The following is a 22,059-nucleotide window of genomic DNA, read 5'->3' as shown; positions in this document are numbered from 1 at the left end:
AAAGTAGAACCTAACTTTTGTTTTTCTTTAATTTATAAATTATTAAATCTTAAGAATCAAATGCTAAATATAATTTTTATTTTTTAATTTCTTCACAATTTTAAACAAGATTTATTTGTAACATTTTGTATCTTAAAGATGTAGTACTAAGTTTTCATTTTTTATAGTTATAATTGATTAAATTTTAATTATCAAAGTTATTTAAATATAAAGCTAAAAAAATTTTAAAAAAGGATTTTTGCAAAGATATATTATATGGAAAAAAGATGAAACTTTTTTTTCGAAAAATTATGAGAACAGTTATAATTGTTACCAATAATATAGTACTATACATCAATTATAGTTAAAGTTATAACTATAATTGGTGCAATAATTTTTTTCTCTTAAAAATAGAAAAACAATAAGAAATCATCGGACTTTTACGGAATTTTTTCTTATGAAATATAGTGAAAATAAGTAAATACTTATCCACTTCAATCTAGGCAAAAAATGCGGTTACAGAAATGTAACAGATCCGCTCGTTTTATAGAATATTATAAAAATCTGAATCTGTTATCTAATTCGAAAAACAATAAGAAATCATCAGACTTTTACTAAATTTTTTCTTATGAAATATTACTTGAAATAAAATTATTTGTGTTGATTATTAATAAATCTTTATTTTTTAATGTTTCCCTTATGAGCATTTTTTTTTTAATTTTGAATGATTAATTTCAACTAGAATTTGAATATTCTGTTTTTTCGTTACAGATTTGAAAGCATTGCATTAACATTATTTTACGAATTGAAATTCATATCAAAACCTTACAATATTAAAATGTTATAGTATGGCATGTCAATTTAAAGTTCTGAAGGGGACTAGGGATTTTTCAGTCTTAAAAAGCAAGTAAATGTTATGATTTAATAATCAAATTTTCGTGTAAATAAATTGTGTTCTAATTGACGATTGCGCTGCGTGCAATGTTTTCTACATCTGATTAAAAACTTGAAAGAATAAAGGAAATAAAACATTGCAAACTGAAAACGAATGCTAAATTAATATAAAAAAATTTTATTTCAATTTTAACAATTTTGTATACATTTTTTTTTATACATTTTTTTTCATATCAATTTTTTGTTTAAAAATTATAGTTTATTCGCAAAAATATTCGTATTTTTAGATAAAAATTGTAGTCAAAAAATTTAAATTTCAAAAATTTGCTCTGTAAATGTGAATGATCTAATATTCTGCGTTTTTGTATAATTTACGTTTTGTAAAGTTGAATTTGCTTGAGTCAGAAAATTATGAGATGTAAAATTAAAATACTTAATATGAGAAAGAACAAGTTCTTCAAGGATTAAGATTTCTCTAAATTATCCAATAAGAATATAAATCCATTCTTATTAAATTACATTCTTAAGTAAAATACTTTTCGTTTTATTTACAAACATTTTTCCTATATGTCTTAGATATTAGAATTTCTATATGTCTTTCTTCTTTTGAATAACGAGATTCGATTTCTCCGACATAAGAAAAAGTGGCAAACATTTTAATTTTAATACGGCACAATGGATGGTGTTTTCAGTAGAAATGTAAATAATAACAATCTCGAGCTGTATGCCTGCTCTAGTTCCGGTTAGAAAGTTTGCTGCTGCTTACTACATGTTATTCTGCTAGGCGATATTTTCAAACGGATAATTTTGTTTTCAATAAAAGAAATAAATTAGATAATTTCTGAGCTCAAATCTGCTGTATTTCATAAGATATTAATGTTATTTTGTAATTCTGGTGAGTTTGAAGTGAAAACTTGTTTTAGTTATTTAGAGATATATTGTTAAAAAAGGTGACATGGTTGCTAGATTTTGAATAACTCGCTTTTTTGGCAGTCTCGATTTGGCCTCTATCCATGAGTTTATTATTGTTTGTTCTTGTTGCAAGCTGTGCACCAGCATCTTGTGTGTGTGCGTTTGTTCTGTGCAAGCTGTGTGTTTTCTACACCATCTTATGTTAGTGTTAACACTTTTAGGATTGTAAACACAAGTAATAAGTAATCAAATACATTGTTTGCAAGAATCTCAAAACACAATGATGCCAAATGGCTTTAAAATACAACGGAAACAGTAACCCGGAAATTTACCGAGCTTGCAGCGTACCCTAGTGTAGAAAACACCATCCATAAAGAAAGATTAAGCACCTGCTATTCCCGATTGCAACGCTTGAATACGCCCTCTAGCGGGGACAATATTTTCAGGTCTAAAAATCTAGAAAAATTAAAAATCTTAAGGATAAATTCATTGTTACTGTTGTAGATAAAGCTTCAAATAATTTTTGTATTATGTGTAAATATTTTTTTTAAAAATTGATTATTGGAGAATATAATGCAAATAATACCTATTTAAATTTAAAAGAAGATAAAAAAGTTATTGAAAAAAGAATTATTGCATTTAGTAAAAAATTAAAATTTAAATTAAATAGGATTACATTTCCATATTTATTTCCAATAGTTAAATTTCATAAAAATCCAATTAAATTTAGGTTTATAGCATGTGGTACTAATAGTTATAATTCTGATATTAGTAAAAGGTTTTTTTGTTTTTTAAAAATTATTTTGCTTAAAATTAAAAAAGAAAAAAATATTATTATTGAAAGTAATGTTGAAGTTTTGGATTTTATTAAAAGTAATGATATTTCCAGCATTAACACTTTTGATTTTGAAAATTTGTATACCAGCATACCACATGAAAAAATTATTGAGATTTGTGAAGGTATTTATGACAAGTATTTATTTGATGAAAAAATTGATAGGTTTAACTGGTTAGATTTATGCAAGTTTAATCTTTTTGAGAATTTTTTAATGGTTTAGATTTTTATAAACAAATTATTGGAATTCCACAAGGTAATTCCTTTTCTGGGGCTTTTGCCAACATTTTTTTGCACTTTTTTGAGGCTAAATTTCTTGAACATAAAGTACTTAATGCTTTCCGATATATTGATGATTTGATTTTGTTTAATTGTGACGATTTTAATTTTATTTATACAATTTATCCTGGTGATTTGGTCCTGAAAAAAACTAATGAAAATTGCTTTAATATTGAATATTTAGATTTTAAAATTGATATTGTTAACAATTTTATTAAAATTGGTGTGTTTGATAAAAGAAAAGCCTTTAATTTTAATGTTATTTTTTTCTGCAACTTTAAAACTAATTTGTGTAGTAAAATATTCAAAAATCTTGTTTTTTCACAATTAGTTAGGATCAAGAAAATTTGTAATAATGTTGAAAGTTTTCGAGAAGCTGTGGATAATTTTTTAAATAATTTGAGTAAAAATGATTTTCCTTTTAATTTTTGTAATGTTAATTTTTTAATTAAAAAAATGATTGATGGTTTTTAGGTTTTTTTTTTTTTATATTTTTTCTTTTAACAGGGCGCAATTCTAGTCTTAACTGAGCAGCCCCAGTTAAGCATTCTATTAATTTATCTACGTATCTCCTTCTCCTGACCTTTTCATATCATTTTTAAACTTTTACTGCGCATTATTATAGGGGGCGTTGTTTTTCAGTTTTTAGTGTTTTCTTTTCCTCCGCTTTTGAAGTTGATTCTTGACCTGTGACTGTGAGTTTTTAATTTTCTGATGATTTTTATTGATTTTCTTTTCGTAATTTGTTTATTCTTTTGAATGTATCTTGTTTTTCCTGGACCTCTATACAAAACCATCGGGGTACTGAGGGAGATATTTTAAGCTTTTGCTTCTCCCTCAAATAGAAATGGTTTTGTTTTTTATGGCTACCGGGGCCGGTACCCCCTGAAGACGTCGGCTTCGGTGGTCGTATTTTTGTTTTATTTCATTTGTTTTGTATTGTGTTGTTAATTTACGTCGCACAAGAGCTGCACAATGGGCTATTGGCGACGGTCTGGGAAACAACCCTGAGAATGATCCGATTCATAATTATTTAAGTAAGATATTCAGATATATAGATTCAGAAAATTAAGTTTTAATTTGCATGAAAACTATCCTTAAGAGCCATTCGCACTACATCTAATTCAAGCATATATGTTCACGTGAAAAACGTAAGTTTGAAAATGCAAAAACATAAGCTGACTTTGACTTTGAATTTCAACAATAAATAAATTTGCAATGTTGGCAACATCTCTTCCTTTAAGTTTCATGTCTTTGTTTTGATTTGTACTTGTTGCAGTCAACTTTGAATTTCGTAAATTTTTAGGTGAATTCTAATATTTTTCTTGCTAAATGTAATTGATATCTTTATAATGAAGTGTTAGTCATTGCTAATAATTGTAGAATTTATTACTTTTAGAAATCTCCTTTTATTTTCTTGAATTTCAATTTTTATTCAAACTAAACGTGTTTCCAAAGTTTTTATTGATAAGTTATATTTTGCTCCTTGTACTCTTTAACTTTTTAAGAATAGCATTGAATTTTACTACATTTTTCGCAACTGAATATCCAAATTCTTAATTTAAACTTCCCTTTAATTTTATTACGTATATTAAACTTGAAAAACTTTTATGCACGATGGTATTACTTTTAACAGGATCATATTATTTTGTATCGTGATATTTCTTTAACAACAGAGATATGTCCTTAAAATTTCTTGATTTAATATTCTTGAAAAATGCAACTCATTTTTAGTTACGTTGTATTTATTGTTTATGAATTATAAGAATTTTTATTATAAATTGTATAATTTCCTTTTCCTGATGCCTTCAGTTTCTTATAGTTGGGGAATTAATATAGATATTCATGACTTTACTTGGTTTCATTTGTCGAATTTTATTATAGTTTTGTTTAAGATATATATATTATACATAAATGCATGGTCTTGTAGTAAGAATATTATAATATTTAAATCATTTTCTTTTTCCCATTCATTTTACAGTTGAAAATGTTAACTCCAGCATTTGAATTATCTCAAACTGATAAGTTCTTAGTCGTCAGCATTCAAGTACCATTTGCAAAGGTAACTCAACTTTATGTTATTACTTATATGAAGCCATTTGTAATTATACTACTGCTGTAAAATTGTCAATGGGGATATTTCTGTCTTGGTTTCTGTGTTGCTAGCATTAGTTACAAATACCCAAGCACCAAAAAGTTTTTGTACTTGTCAAAATATGTTTTTTTTTTTTTTTCTTTATTGAAGATATAGTGGTGTTAGCTTTGAGTTATAATTTGTAAGCTGGTCCCTTTCGTAATATTTTTTTTTATTATTTTTTATTTATTTGTTAGTTTCTCCCCTGGTTGTTGAAAAAAAAAAATTTGGTGTAGGTATTCAGTATAAAAGTTTTCTCCTGTTTAAAATAACTTGTTCCCTTCTTTGCTTCTTTTCTTTTTTATCTTAAGTTCATTAATTTAAGACATAATTTATTTGTAACTCTTATTAGGTGAGCTAGCATGTAATGTATTTAATTTGTTGCAAAATCAAAGTAATACCATTTGGCAATATTAGTTATTGCAAATAAATACCTTATGGAAATAGTCTAAATTTAAATACAGAATTTATTACTTACATTTTTTTATTGTGTCTTTACGAGGTTGATGATCCCACCACCATTCCTAACTAGATTTTTTTTTTGTGAATAAAAAACTAATTTTAAATAAATAAAAAACTACCTTTTTTAAAAAAAATATTTTAGTTATTATTTAATATTGTCGAAAGCTTAGATATGTGCTTTTGCACACTTTGTAAGCTTTTTCATTATCATCCAATTGAGAAGTGAAAAATATGTATGTAAATTTTTTAACACTATTTTCGGTAATTATGAAGCGAAAATTGCAGTAAAATATTTATTAGTGATTATAAATTATGTCTTTCTGTTTTTTTTTTTTTTTTTTTTTTTCTGAAATGGTAGAAATGCATAAGAGCCAGATAATCTTGTCCTAGGTCGGTTAATGATTATGGGTTGGATCTTGGTTATTTCTAAATATTTACCTTAATTTTAAAGCAAAAAAAAATATAAAAATCATTCTTTATCTATTTTGTATGTAAAGGTTTTGAAAAATGAATTGAGCTGGTTTTAAAATCAAAAGTATTTACCTTTTTTATACCCAATGATATTTTAATTCCAATATCTTTCTTGATATGGTTCTTGCACTAATAACTTCTTACTCTCTTATTTACTCTGTGTAGGTTTCCGATGTACAAGTTGAGTTTGAAGACCATGATTTTATGTTTTATTCTAAACCATATTTTTTGAGGTATTAATTGTTCTTTCATTTGATTATTAAAAAATTTTTGACTGTTGCTTAATATTGAATTAAATATTTTTGTTTCAGATTAAACCTTCCTGGTAGAGTTACTTACACGGAAGAACCATCTATAAAATATGATTTTGATAAGAGTAAGTAGATTTAAGTCTTAAATGCATGAAAATTTCTAATAAAATAATTCAGCTTAAAAAAGAAGCTGATGATTTGTACAGTCAGCAAAAATAATAATAAATAAAACACTTTTAATCTAATTATCAGAATTTCACTTGCTTGATAGTTTGAAAAGAGTACATTTAACTATGATAATTAATAAATTAGTGTATACAATATCATAAATTGTAAAATCAGAAACATGATTTAATATTTTCAATATTTTACAATGTTAAATATTCAGTGTATTATTAAGTAAATTGAGAATACTCAATTGTCTTTTTAATTTGTTTGTAAATTTCTAAAAATATGATGCACTACTTAAATCTATGTAGATTATCTATTAATATTGAATGAAATATAAGTTTTATTATTATATATTTATTTAAATGGAATTACTGTGTGCATCTAGTTAAATTTTTCTAATACTTAAAATAGTTATGAAGATATAAAATAATATTTAGTTTATTCTGTTCTAAGGAGATTTTGTATTTGTATGTATCTTGTTATTCATTGCTGTTTTTTTTTTTTTTTTTTTTACAGGAATATTTATTATTAATGTCCCCAAAGTTCAAGCAGGGGAAGTTTTTGAAAATTTAGACTTAATAACTAAACTTCTAGCTCCAAAGAAAGGAAAAACAAATCCCTCACCATTGATAGAAGTTATTGGTAATATATATTTTCATATATTATACATCATATTTTATACTTTTGATTTATTTTGTATTTCTCTGTTATGTATGAAGTCCTGAATTTTTCATGTCTTGATAATGTAGAGATTTACAATCATTCATTATTTATGGGTTTAATATTTCCTCTATTCAGACTGTTTGCAGAAATCTACTGTAATTGCAATGCTTTTTGCATTTTTTTTCAACTTGGAAAGAAATAAAAATTATCTGAATCAATTTAAAGTTAGTGCCTTTTATGTCTTTGGTATTTTGTATCTTACCCCTCAAACAGTAACTAAGAAATTTCTCATAATAGTACCAGTCTCCTTATATGCAATACTCATTTTGATGAGCTTTTACTGTATAATCTTATTTAATTAAAAAACGTTACTACAAACAAGATAATTGGAAAATTTTTCTAATGTTATATTTTGCTACATTTATGATTTTTTGTTATTCAAGGTTTTCAAATTGTTCCATTCAAACAATTCGTTCAACCACAACCCAATACGGCGTACCGTCATCCGTATCGTGTGAAAGCGCCAATCATTTTTCATGTTTGATGAAATACTAACGGGTTTGAATGTGCATGTACTGAGCTGTATTCAGTAGAAAGGATTCTTGTGCTCTCATGAGCAACTCTACTGCATTTTGCTGAAGATTCTCAATTTCAAGCTTCATTTTCTGCCCTCTGAAATCAAACCGAAAGATCTCTGTAATTTTTGCTGGTTACAGGGCCCAACTAAACTTTTGCCAATTTTCTTTTCTCTAACAGAAAAACAACATTTTTCTCTTGTTAATTTCATTGTATGTGAAGTACCATTGTCTTTATCACTGGCAAGCTAATGGCCTTCTCTCGCTCATCTATTTATAGACTAATACTTTAATACCTGGATCATTCACTAATTATGTAATCTCACTTGGATCCCCAGAGTAGTAAAGAATCAGAATGCTTCATCTTTCATCTCCTCAAAATTTCCACCTCCCTTTTATTCATTTAATTTAATAAATATTAGAATTGAGATTTTTATTTGTAAGACTTTTTACTTGAGGGACTGTCCAACGATGGCATAAAATTTTTGTAAACTTTTATTGTACTTTACTTTTTTTAACTTATTACTTTTTATCATTGTATTACTACTTCTAAAACCGCTCAAGGAGAAATTCTTCTTATATTTTAAAGTAATTATTCACAAACAATTGTTTCATTATATTTGTATCTTTTTTTTTTTTTTTTTTTTTTTTTGTAGAAGGCTGTGAGGATATAGAAAGTGATGAAGAATTTGATTGGAGTATTGAACAAGTTCCTTCATCAGATGATTTTGGTACTTTAAATATAATTGGACAACAATGTGGTTTTGGAAATAGCTATTCTTTCTCAGTGTTTAATCTAAAAGTAATAATTTTTTGTAATTAGTTTTATTAAAGCTTTAAACTAAAATTTCCACAGATATTTCTAAATATTTTACATGTAGAAGCCATCATCATGATACATTAAAATAGAATAGTTCAAATCATATAACCTTAATATAAATATCTTTTCCCTCATCAATTTTAGAATTTCTTGTTTGTATGTGTTTGACTGTTAAAATATTACTTAAAATCGAAAATTAAAACTTGGCTAGGTAATAAAAGCTGTTTACTATCAAATCAAACTATATTTATGAGTAGACAAAAAGACGATTTTGTTTATCGTTAGAATAGAAAATAAAAATGTGAATTTTGCAAAAACTTTTGGCCTGCCACAAATTCAATTTAAGTTGCTTAAATTAATTTTCCCCCCTCACAATCCTTGTTATTTATTATCTCGTTAATGTGGATCAACACTCGATAGACAATCTAAGTAAAGTTTGAAAAACACTCTTAGTTGTAATGGTTTCATTCTGTATTAAAGTTTATAAGATAAATAGCAATCATGAAAGAAGTGAAAAGTTTAACCATTTTTTGATGCCTAGAAATTTTATGAGGAACTGTGAAACTTTTACATTAAATTTTATTAAAGCTTTTCTACTGGTATATATCTGAAGATCAATAGTTTACAGCTGTCATGTTTATTACTATTGTATTAATTTGAGCATAATTTGGTCATATTAAATTCGACAAATGACTCTCAATTCTTTAGGCGCAGTCAATAAATAATAAAGCAAGCTCTTTCATATATTTTTAATAAAACTTAAGTATTGGCTGCAATTGTTTTGGCTTATAGTTTCATTGTTACATTAGTCACATGCTCCTAAAAAACATTGACTGCTGCATGCATCAGTTATACACCAATACCTGGATTTTGTCATCAGTTGGAAAGTGTTGTTCTTGCAGCATAATGTGTTTTTTCTTTTTATAAAAAAAATATCTATTTGAAAATGTGAAAATGACATACAAAACTAGACTAAAGAACTGTTGAATTCGAGTACAACTATTTAAGATGATTTAAATACTAAACAGTATTTAAAGAAAGATTAAATAAGTGCATTTCAAGCTGAAAATATGGCAGTTAGATAAAATTTGTTGTTAGTCATGTAATGTAGTTTGTGTTGATAATTCTGATTTTAAATCTCTAAAATTCTTTCTGTGTCAAATGTTTCATATAATATGTACAATATCTTTTATTTCATAAAAAGGAAAGAAATTTTTCCTAATATTTGTGCATTATTATTTCTTGTTATAATTATTTCATTAAACTTGAAATGTTTAAAAATTGTTTTTATTTTGTAATTTTTCTATCTCAGGAAGAAGCTGTAGAAATATTTGATGTTGAAGATCCTCAAAATAAGACACCAAAAATGAAACGAGAAGAACGGTTAAAGATGGAAGCAGAAAAATTTGATGAAGACCATTACATGTATGCATTTTTGTTAAGAGCTTTTTGCAGTGACGTTTACTTTTGCATACCAGTGTTCAGATTTCTAAAGACTGGTATGCAAAAGTGATCAAAATATTATTATTAGTTAAAATTCTAATGTGTTCAGATTATTTATACAGTTTACAACCCTTGATGTTCTGATTTTTGCATTTTTCTGCCAGGTACTTCTTTGAAAATTTTAATTTTTGTCCTAAGCATATAGTGTTGCGCAATACTAAGTATATAACAATGATAAATTATTTCCTTGTCATAAGAATATTACTAATTTTGGCTTCAAAATAAGTATTCAAAGTTTATGAACCACTTGAAAATTAAAAAAATTTTTGTCTTTAATGAAGTTAATTAAATTAGAGCAAGTTTTCATATTTCACTCTGAAAAATAATTTTTTTGATTACTTGCTTGTTTAAATAAATCCTTGAACTATATTTATTTGAGACATGTTTTAGTGAACGGAAATAAGAGAATTATATGATCAATAATATTAATCTTGTTAATGTTTTGTTGAATATGCTTTTAGGGGCCGTTCAAAAAGTACGTACACAAAAATGGAGAAATTTTAAACCCCTCCCCCCCCTTCGTACATTACCGTACATAAGGTCTTACTCCCCCCCCCTTAGAGTACGTACATTTTATTAGTCTACCCCCCTTTTTCATAAAAATTAAAATAATTATGTTTTAAATAAAATTAAATATTTACTTAAGGAGTGTGTAGGAAAAAGTCAAATTTAAATTTGGTGTATGTTTATAAAGTACGTACTTTGTATAATATCTCCCCCCCTCCCCATCGTACAAAACCGTACATAATAGCAAATCCCCTCCCCCCCCCTTCAGGATGTACGTACTTTTTGAACGGCCCCTTATAAATAACTTTTATTCATATAAAAAAAATACTCTCAATAACTTTTTCAAATAGTTAAACTAATTATAATTTTGATTTAAAAAAATTTTACATAATTAAATGAATTATTAATTTGAAGAATAGAATGAACCAATCAATATTAAATACATTTAAAATAATGCTTGGGCTCATATATTCAAGAAAAGGGTTTTGTTGTCTTTTGTAATTATTATAATATATGTATATATATATATATCTTTATCTTTCAACAATTAGTGTACAATACCTAGTTAATAGTTATTTTTTTAACTAAAAAGAGCTTAAAAATTTTTTTAATTGCTTATTTTTTGTTGAAAAATTTGGCTATGGACCTTGTCATGTCATTCTCAGATATGGGTTAATTTTTTTTTCAATATAATTGCAAGGAATTATGTATTGTAATCTGAAAATAAATGTAATAGCATACTTTAATCAGTTCAGTTTTTTAGTTTGCCATGGTGAATTACTGTAATTGTTAGTCTATGTGAAATGGCACCTAAATATAAAAATCTTTATGATATCCCAAAATACTTTGGAAAAAAGTGGTAATTTTATGTAAATAATAAATGCAAATTTTTCAAATAGTTTTGTAATGCATCCTACATTCATATTTTAACAAGTGCGTACTGTAATAATTGAATATAAATATTTAGATGGGTGAATAGTGAATACTTATAATTGATATAATTCTTATAATTTTTTATGATACATATTTATTTATTTAACAAATCCTAAAATACCTCTTAATTCTCACACTTTTATTGTTAGAGCTGACTTATATGAAGATGATATTGTTCAACAAGTTTTGAAATATCAACCTGATTGGGAATTACTGTATGAAGAGATGTTCAGTGACTCGTCTCAAAATGTTGACGACGAAAGTAAGTTGACAGATATTTTTTAGTATGATTTTGCTGATTCTAATCAATTATTAAATATAAGCAAGATTTATTAAGATGATCTTACATTTAAAACTTAGAATAACTTAATTTGTGTATATTTTTAAAATATTCCATCTCTTATAATTTATTTTTATTAAATTTGTCTCTTCCTTTTAGTTGTTTTTACTACAGAAGAAAAGGAAAAGTTAATGAAGTTACCAAACAAGGAATATATCCTTTCTATTTCACTGCTCTTAATGGTTTATTTTAATGGTTATAATTATATATTTAAATATTTATAGTTATGAGCTCAGCTAGCAAATTATCTGGCAAAGAAAATCCCCAAAAATACTTTAAAAATATTTTCTACACCTATATTCAGTTTCTTAATCCTTATAGATATACTTGTAAGATTTTTAATTTTTCAAAAATTGACTTAATATAAATAAAATTATATTAACATTACCTTAATTTGAATCATTTTTATCAACCTTACCTTAATTTAATCAAATTTGGCTCTGGAAAATTTGTTATTGTCTTGAGAGGAGAAACTTTTTTATATGATATCCAAAATATGAAGCCTATTCTTATTGTATTTATTTTCAAAAATTTTTATATTTTATCTGTACTTGAAGAGAGAGTAACAAGAATCCTAAATTATTTCAAAAATAACAAATCATATTTTATTACAGCAACAAAAAAAGTGAGTAAAGCACAAATAAAAGTACAGTAATAGACACTATAGTTTCACTTTTTAAAAAAAAAAAAAAAATTTCCTCATGGTCTAAACACCAAAGAATTGTAAAGAAACAAACCTATGCAAAGTGGTTTAACTAGTGGGGATAGGGGAACAAAATAATAAAAGACTGGAAATAAGAAGCAAGTGTGAGACATTCAGCTGGAACTCTTGGATTGTAAAGAAGTGAAGAGACAAACAAATGCACAGTTGTTTAATCAATAAAGACAGAGGATCCAGAGAATAAAAGGAATTCAGGAGCAGATGTTATTGCATTTAGCTGAAATCCCTGGATACAGAAGATTAAATTAGAATAGATTCCCAAATATTGGGTAATATGCGATATTAGCAAGGTCATAAACTAAATTACTAGAATATTTGTTTCATAAGAAGAGTTCTAATTATATGTTTGAATTGTCTTCTAAAATTATTCAAAACTGCTCTTAAACTATCCCTCTTGATTTCTGAGACTCAATCCATACTTTGAAAAAATTAAATAATTTAGTTAATGATATTTCTAGTATCCCACAGTTTCCCAATATCTGGGGATTCCTAATCTAATCCTTAGCACCCTGGGGTTCCTGTCTAACCCCCTCACTACATGTTTCTTCTGTTATATTGTTCCTCTGTCCCTACTGGTTTCACCACTTTGCATTTACGACTCTCTTTATTTCTCTACTATCATTTGGTGTTATGACACTGCAGAAGATTCTTGTATTTAGAACCAAATGTATGTTCTATAATGTACTTTCAATTTTTTTCCCTTTAGTCTCTATGCATAAAGTATACCACTCTGTCTTTTTTACGTATTGTTACTAGCCTTAAATCTTTTGGAATGTGTACTACATAAGACCCAAATATATATATTTATAAAATGTTTTATTTTGATGAATAACAAATGTTGCCTTAACTTATATTTACATTTGCTCAATAAAATGGAGAGAATGAAGGCATTTTATTCTCTAATTGATATACTGTTTGCTTATGCTTACAACAAACGCACAACTGAAGGAGAAAATACTGTAAGTTTATTTCTATAAAATAACTATCTATTCTTTCTATACAATTCTATTTGGATTTATCTTAATTTTTTATCTTTTGTTTAGGTTGAATCTGCTTGGTCTATCAACAAACTCAGTGCTACTCTATCTTGGCTAGAAGTAAGTCTAATTCTACAGGTGTCAATAAACTAGACAAAATAATTTTAAAAATTTGTTTAGTTTTAAAAGCATTGATAACCAAAATTTATATTGTACCGAAATTCATTCCTTTGTAAAATTTCATTTTTTACACAATCTTTTTCTATCTGTAATTTATGCCTGTCATTATCAGTTTTGATTTTTAAATATAAGTATTTAGAAATATTTAATTTGTTGTTTGTATTTCTAGACTTATGAGTCCATTGTAGATGTTGCACGCACTTGCATAAGAAGATCGTTGTGTTATCCTCTATGCCGACACTTTGAATTATCTGTTACAGTGCTAGAAGATGTCAGAAAAATTCTTTTGTTAGGTAAATATTAATATGTATTAGGTATACACATTGTTTTGATTTTTCACTAGTTTGGATCACCTCTGACAAAAAAAAAAAAAGTTTTGTCAAGAAATTATTCAATTTGTTGCAATGTTTATTTATCTTTTTTTTTTCCTTGTTTAAAGTAATGAGAAATTTTATTTCTTAAATACTATATCAAAATAGAACAGTATGCCATCTTAGAAAATTAATTTTGCATTTATGTCTATTGTAAGTTTATGAAACTTTTTTTTTTGAGAATTTTGTTGATGGTATTACCATCTCAATTGTTTTTCAAATGCTATGAATTTTAAAAAAATTAATCTTGGGTTTATTTACTTTTTAAAACTGAATCTTTTTATAGGTAGGAAATATGTTATCAAATGTTTATTAGAAATCCATCAGTTATTTAATCTAAGTGAGCCAAGATATATCCTAAATGATTTGTTCATAACTGATTTCTGTATATGGATGCAATCAAAAAAGTAAGTTCTTAAAATTAAGCTCAATTTATATTGTACTTTATTATATATATATATATATATATATATATATATATATATATATATATATATATATATATATATATATATATATATATATATATATATATATATACCTGCCAACATTCATTCTTTTCGAGAATGGACTTTCCAAGTGGTAGTAAAACAATTACCGAAAAATAGTTTTACTCAAATATTTTAACCAGGTTGAAATTTGCTATAGTGAGGACTAATATACTTTTTATATATTTGTTGTAATTATTTATATGTAGTGGTGGTCAAACTCATTTTTAATTATTAATATAATTCAAAAAGTTTAGTGAAATAACATGGATTTTGCTAGCACTTTAAATGTGAAAAAAAAATCTGAGGGGAAAACCGGAAGAGTTGGCAGGTATGATATATATATTGTATTTGACATACTTGTGTAAATGTAATGATGAGCCACATTTTCAAAATGGTCAGGATAGGGTTTTGATGTGACACACCATGATTCCTATGTAAGCAAAAAGATATTTTTGTGTTTTGTTATCTTGTGGAAATACTTGAAACTTGCAAAGTAGGTAACTAGAAATAGTAATAAGAAACAATTGGATCTAAAAAAAGTAATCTTTGGGAGAAGATTGACTTTTCATATATCACCACAAGTCCATGTATGTAAACATTTATATTAAATATAGCTTGAATTGAAATGATACTATGCACTTTTAACTTACTAATGTCTACGCTTATTACTGGTTATATTGAAAGTTTATTATAATTTATTAATATTCAGCTGCAGATATTTTTCTTGGGTCTCAAGTTGACCTTTTTTTCTCCTTTGTGTAATTATTGGACAAGAATTTTTTCCCCCTCTAAATATTTCCTAGTTTTATTTTTAATGTTAATGTATGCAACTATTTGTATTGGCTTTGTCAGTGTATGACTCCAAACTTAATAATTGAAAGAAGAAAAAAATTTATACATTTTGCATATCTGAAGCTTGGTAATTATTGCTGGCTAGAAAGAAATTATACCTTTTAAATGGAATGCGTAGCTCTGTAATTAAGTTAATTGTATCAATATTAATCTCTAAATGAGATAGAAAATTAATCGATGCTGTTTGCTCTAAGGGTCAGTGCAAAGTGAATAACAAAGTGCAAAATTTAAATATCAGTTATTAACTACATTTTTCTTAAACTTTATGACTAGCAGGGTTGGCAAATTTTTACTGAGGTGGAAATTGGCCTGAATAGTTTTTGCCACTGGAAAAATTCTTAGAATGAATGATGCTTATTAAAAATATAAAGCTATGATCAGTATTATTAAAGGAATTTGATATTCAAGATATATACTGATAAAATACATAAAAAGATGTAATGGTCATATTTTTTTATTGTATTATTTGAGTTAAAAAAAAATTTAGGATCTGAACAATAATTTTGTTGTTAATGATCTTGTTTTAAACTTAAATTATAATTAATGTGAAAAATGTGTTATTATATTTTGTGTTATATTATATTATATTCATCCTGATATCATTCAATCAGAAGTAGGAAACTTGTGTTAAATTTTATGTTAAACAGACAGAGAATTTCCAAAAATTGACTTAAAGTAAAAGTTTTTTTAAAAAAATTATTATTAATTCTACTTTAAATTAAGATCTTTTGTCTACTCATTGGTTTATTGTTAATTTTGGTTATTGTTAATTTTGAACACATAATCTATAAAGAAAAGGTATTTAAAACAGAAATTATCTTATTTTTAAAACTCGTAATTTTTTCTTTGAAGAAAATTAGACCGAAAAAAACAGTGTATAAACAACAACTTATCCTTAAATTTTATCTAAAATTAATCTTTTGTTTAGATCCAGTAGATATTAAGTTTTGAGCTAATGCTGCTGCCATTGAAAAGACATTTTAAAATTTTTGTTTTATTCATTTCGATACTTCTTCAACTATCTATTTGTTCTGAAACTTTTTAAAAGCTTTTATTTTGCTATTCGATGGTGAAACAATTTTAACACAAATATTTAGCATTCGAAATAAAATTTTAAACTAGGTAAGCTGTCAATATAAGCAAACTGCTTTTTTTATGTTTTATTTGATAACTAAATTATTTATTATATATTCTATAAATTAAAATTTCTTGAACATTTCCTTATAGTTAATTTTATATTTACAAAAAGTTTAAAGGTATGTCTTGTAAATTTGAACTAATTTAATGTATTCCATTTTACCAATTTTTTTTTCTTCCATTTCTTTTTTTGATTTCTCTTTTTGCCTCTGTCCTGGCAAAAATAGTTTTACCAAGTTTTTTTTTTTTTTTTTTTTTTTTTTTTTTTTTGAAATCTATGTAGAATAAGACTTCTAGCCAAGATAAAGTAGCACTCAGTTTGTTAACATGTACTGTAAATTAATTTTAACGATACCTTATTTTTGCAGAAATATGCTATAGTATGGCGTATTCTCACAATTCACATAAGAAGTGATTTTGATAGAAAACACTGATGTTTTTTTATAAGTAGGAAGTATATGGTTATGTATGGAACAGTATACCAAATAATAAAGGAGGGGTTTTGCAGGCAGATATGCACATTTTTGTTTAAATTTTTATTGATCTCCCCAAATGGAAAATTACAATAAATTATGATACCAGGAAACAACACAAAAAGGCTCAAACTTTTTTTGAGCAATGAGAATATATAGTTCTTTCTTACAGTATTTCATTTGTCTAAAAAAAATTTGTTTAACACTATATTAATATTATGCACTATATTAACACTATATATTAAAAAATTGAAATAATTTTTGTTTCAATTATAGATGCTCAACCAGAAAGTTAGAACCATTGGCTAATAATTTAGGAAAGGTATGTGGAAATTTCTAATTTTTCTGTGATTTATTTTGCATTGCATTATTGAATTAAATAACTTAGAAGTAGAACATTAAAACATAATTTAATAAGTTGGTGTTCTATAACATTTCATGTGAAAGATTTTTCCTAATTCTATTTAATACTTTCCTCCAGTAAGATCTTTAAATTTGTTGCAAATCCTTTATCTTTTAAAAGAAAAAAAATCTTTATAAGTAGAACATTAATATTCCATTTTTCAAGATAATTATTTATAGGTTGCAGAGCAAAAGTTTGATAATCCGCAAAACAAAAAGTAAATGATAAAAAAAATTAATTTTGATTGTAAATATTACTATAAATAATAATTCATTTTACTAGAATTGAGACAGAATTTTGGTAATTTTAAAAATATTTCTCACAGTAGCAAAGTTAATGTATTAATATTTTCACAAATTAAAAGAATTAACAGCATCTCTACTTATAAATAATTTTTATACCTATACAAAAAGTCAAATTGAAGAAGACATCTTATAAGAAGAATTAAGAGTGAGATGCTGCAAGATAGATATACCCAGATACTTGCTTTTGCATTACTTGTAATATACGGATCAACTATACAATGAAGGGTTTAAATCTTGAATGAACCATTCTGGGACAAATTTGTTCAGAATTCTCAGGTTTTGGATTTAGTTTTTCTTGAAGCAGAAGATCTATCTCAGACTGATGAATCTCCGTCCTGTGGATTTGGCCACATGAAAATTTGGGGATGAAGTTCTAGTTAGCATTCATTCAAACAGAACATTCCTTTTTGTTTTTTCGGCTTCACAAGTTTTACAATTATCTAAAATGTTATCAAGGTTCTTCCATTTCCCTCAACAGAGATGAGAGTGCCAAAAAAGAGTTTTAGCAAAGCGTTATACTTGTTTGAGTTGTTGCTGCAGACCAGCATAAAGTGATTTTGCAATATTTAGCTATATAGCTTATTAAATAAGTATTGTATTTTTGATGTAATATTTTCGTGCATTGTACACGTGTTCTGGAATTCGGTTGATATATTTCTAGAAAAATTGGAGAATTTTATTTATGAATATATTTTTCCTATTATTGTTAACATGTTTTATATTCAGTTATCAAAGTAGTTATGCAACTACATAAATCATTTTTTACTTTTACAGACTTAGCTTATTTGGTTAAATATATTCATATTTTAGTATATGTACTTCTGAATTAAGAATTTGATTTATTTTAATCTGTTAAATAATCTTTTCCAGGTTTTATTAACCAAAGGGGACATTGGTCTTAACCTTGTTGACATTGAAAGCTTTGCTGCTGTTGCTTGGATGTCTCAAGCCAACCCAAAATGTTCAGAAACTAATGCCGTGAAGTCTGAAAAGTCTTGCCAAAAAGATACTGCTTCCTTGGATACTCTAAATTGTGATTTAAGTAAATTATCACTGTCAGACAGTGGTGATGAAAACGAAAACAATTGTGAGAATTTCGAAGGCTCTCAAAGCAGCACTTCTTCTGAATCCTACTCAGACTATGAAATTTGCAGTTCTTGTACTTCCCACTGTAGTGAGTCTGACCTTAGTACTTTTGAATCCTCTGAAAGCTGTGATGAAAATGATAATGTCGAAGTTTAGTCATTTAAGTTAACTAGGGTGACCACAGAAAAAGAAAATCAAGGTAAACAGGGAAATTTATCAATCTAGAAATATCAGAAAAGTTAATAAATATGTCTAAAAAGATCAGGTAAAGGACATTGATTTTAGGTACTTTGAGAATCCAATATATTTTCCAAAAAAATCTGTGCTAATTCTGTTCTTTCTAATTCTCAATTTTAGTTTGCATTTATATATATAAAATTAAATTGCATAATTTAAGTTGAATTACCATTTATTTGAAAATATTGCACTACCAAAATTTTCAATGTTAAGGTACAGTATTTCACTATTGACAAGTATGCTAAGTGTGATAAAGAAAATTACTAATAATTTATTCTTACCTTTGATATGTCATAAATATTAACAGCAGCCTAAATTTAAATAAAATATCTATGTGGTCCATTAAATCTCTTTCATTTTGGTTTAATCAATACTAAATAATTTAAATTGAATTAAAATTTATTAGAAAATATTCTATCAAAAATTTTTGTTTTTAATATTAAAAGACAATTTTTCATTATTGACATTTATGTTAAATGATAAAATTTACTAACAATTATTCTTATTTTTGATCTACTATAAATAGCAACAGCATAAATTTAAATAAAATATATGTATTGTCCATTAAATCTCTTTGTTTTGGTTTAATCAATAAATATATGTGTATATGTCCTGAAAGTTTTTATGTCATTAATGCATTTGAGTTTATGAAATTTTGTAAGAATTGTATAATTTAAAAAGAAATTGGCAAGTTGAATTAATATTTATTAGAAAAAATGCACTATAAAAATTTTTTGTCTTCAATATATTTATGCTAGTTTACTAAAACTTACTTTTATCATTAATCTGTCTTAAATAACAACAGCATAAATTTAAATAAAACGTATGTGTAGTGCATTAAATTTCTTTATTTTAATTTAATCAAGTAATACATAGAACTTAAAAGGTTTTTATGTCATTCAGGTCTTTGTATTTATGAAATTTTATAAGTTGAATATAGTTTTATATAATTTTATAAGTTTTTTTTTTTAAGTTTAATTAACATTTATTAGAAAATATTGCACGAACAAAAATTTTCATCTTCAAAATTAAGAACCAGTGGACATTCTTACAAACTAAACAAAATTTACAGTGACTAATATAACAGTAACTGAAAGTTACTCTTTCCTTTTATTTGTCATAAATAGCTGCATAACTTTTAAATAAAATGTGTCATCCATTAAATCTCTTTGCTGTTACCTCTCTGAATTATTTCATTTAAAATGTTTGTTTGGTTTATTTTTGTACTGATTCATTTTCTTAAAAATTGCTTTTTTTTTTATTAAAAAAAATTCTTATACCAACTAAAAATGTTTTATAATATATTTTATGCAGATGAATAACATTTAACCAAAAAGCCTTCATTTTATGCCTTCAGTTACAAAATTAATAAAATTAGATAGTCAATAAAAATCAGGACATTTTTTTTCTTCTTTTTCTGAATAATTGTGGCCATCTTGTTAACCTAGAAAGCATTTATTTTCAAGAATTCATAAGAAAAGTTATGAATAAATGTTAGTACAAAAGAATTTTTATTGAAATAATCTACCAAAATTGAGAGAAAGAGTGCCACACTTTGTACATTTCTTTAGTATATATATTTTGTTTAACTACAAAGAAAGCATTTTTATATTTGTTGCACCTTTTTGGTTACATGTATTTAGAGCTAAACAGTGTGATTACTCTCAAGTAATATTCTTAGAATTAATTTGAGTAGATAGTTTTTGTTATTTGGAAGATATTCATTAACTAAACAAGAAAACTTATAAAGAAATGTCTGTTAATGATTATTTGAAATTAATTCAGGTACTTGTAGTTAGTTGTAATTAAAAAATTTCTAGAACAGTACAATTTTGTAGAATTTGCTTTTTCCAGTTTAACTTTCTTTCCTCGTTTAACATTCGTAAAACAAAGGCCTATGTTAAAAGTGTAACAGTTTTAAATATATTGCATTTATTTTTAAAGTTGATCTATGTTTTCACAATTATTTTTCTGGGTTTTGAATATATAATAAATAAAATGTTCATTTACTACTAATTTAAACAATATTGGTGAGAAAAAAATTTTATTCCTGTATGAAAAGTTATTTAAAAAATTAATTCATAAAAATATTTTTTTTTCTTTAATATATTTTTTTTCTAGTTATTTGTGGTTTTGTAACTAGTCTTTCAAAATTGTAAATATGTGTTGATACTTTTTGTTTTTCATGCCTATGTGATAAAGTTATATTTTTTGTTTCCTAAACTTGAAACGTGTGCCTTATATTTTTGAAAGTGTTATAAATACTGTGATTCGAGCACATATATGGAATAAAAGAAACTTTTATATCTTCTATCTTTGTATTTATTTTTTAGAAGAAAAAGAACTAAATAAGTATAGTTTCTAAGAATGTTAATATTTTGCATTTATAAAAAAAAATAATAATAATACTTATGCTAAGCATATGCTTCTTGATTTGTTGTACTTTTTTAAACAGTATTCTACCTTTATCCACAGTTCTATAAAGTTTCTTGATAGTACAATGAATATTCAATATCTGTTCCAGTTATTAATAATAAATAATAACCTTTGTACTAGAAATACTGAAAAAAAATATAGGACCTGATTAAGTGCATATATGTGCACTTGATATGTGCTTACACATTCTGATTTTTTACACAATCTTAAAATTAGGCATGATTAATTTTCATGTGAAATCACAATATGGCACTGAAATTGGAATTGAGTAAAGTTATATGAAGAAAATTTCTCATATTTGATGGTAAATCAGGAAGGGTGTAGAATGACAGAGCTCTTATATAACCAAGGTATCTGGCAATCTAGATATGTTTACAAATGTTCGGAAGGAAAAAAAAATTTTTTAATTTTGAAAATATTATATTTTTTTTAGCATTTATAGAAATTTTAATCTTTACTAATTGCAATAAAATGAGTTTAGATAATTGAAAAAGGAAAATCTTATTTTTAACTTAAGACTCTTTTTATTGCTTCCTACATATTCTGATTTGTATTTTATATAATCAAGGTGTCAAGCAATCTAGATATGTCTGGGGAAAAAAACATGGAGATTTTAACTTTCAAGTCTTGAAAATATTTATTTTTAAAAAAAATTATTGCT

The 22,059-nt window shown here is 25.4% G+C and overlaps 1 protein-coding gene across 2 annotated transcripts; it reads left to right on the top strand.

Moving 5' to 3' along the window:
- Window positions 1-4,082: 4,082 nt before the first annotated feature.
- LOC107443747 (protein SHQ1 homolog) lies at window positions 4,083-21,273 on the top strand. 2 transcript variants are annotated; one of them, XM_087151902.1, is made up of 15 exons: window positions 4,083-4,205; window positions 4,881-4,961; window positions 6,132-6,199; window positions 6,278-6,342; window positions 6,905-7,030; window positions 8,283-8,428; window positions 9,759-9,871; window positions 11,539-11,651; window positions 11,829-11,884; window positions 13,311-13,409; window positions 13,494-13,547; window positions 13,777-13,900; window positions 14,265-14,385; window positions 17,208-17,253; window positions 18,510-21,273. In XM_087151902.1, exons 2-15 carry the CDS (start codon window positions 4,887-4,889, stop codon window positions 18,879-18,881), a joined length of 1,578 nt encoding a protein of 525 aa, XP_087008028.1. In that variant the 5' UTR covers window positions 4,083-4,205; window positions 4,881-4,886; the 3' UTR covers window positions 18,882-21,273. The 2 variants fall into 2 exon arrangements, with proteins under 2 accessions (XP_087008028.1, XP_087008029.1); XM_087151903.1 differs by lacking the exon at window positions 4,083-4,205 and adding an exon at window positions 4,211-4,233.
- Window positions 21,274-22,059: the final 786 nt, after the last annotated feature.

Source organism: Parasteatoda tepidariorum, chromosome 9, assembly GCF_982258835.1.
Source record: "Parasteatoda tepidariorum strain Cologne lab strain chromosome 9, Ptep-v5.0, whole genome shotgun sequence".
In the NCBI taxonomy this organism is placed as follows: domain Eukaryota; kingdom Metazoa; phylum Arthropoda; class Arachnida; order Araneae; family Theridiidae; genus Parasteatoda; species Parasteatoda tepidariorum.
The sequence above is the reverse complement of the archived record's forward strand: the minus strand, read 5'-3'. Positions and strand labels throughout refer to the sequence as shown.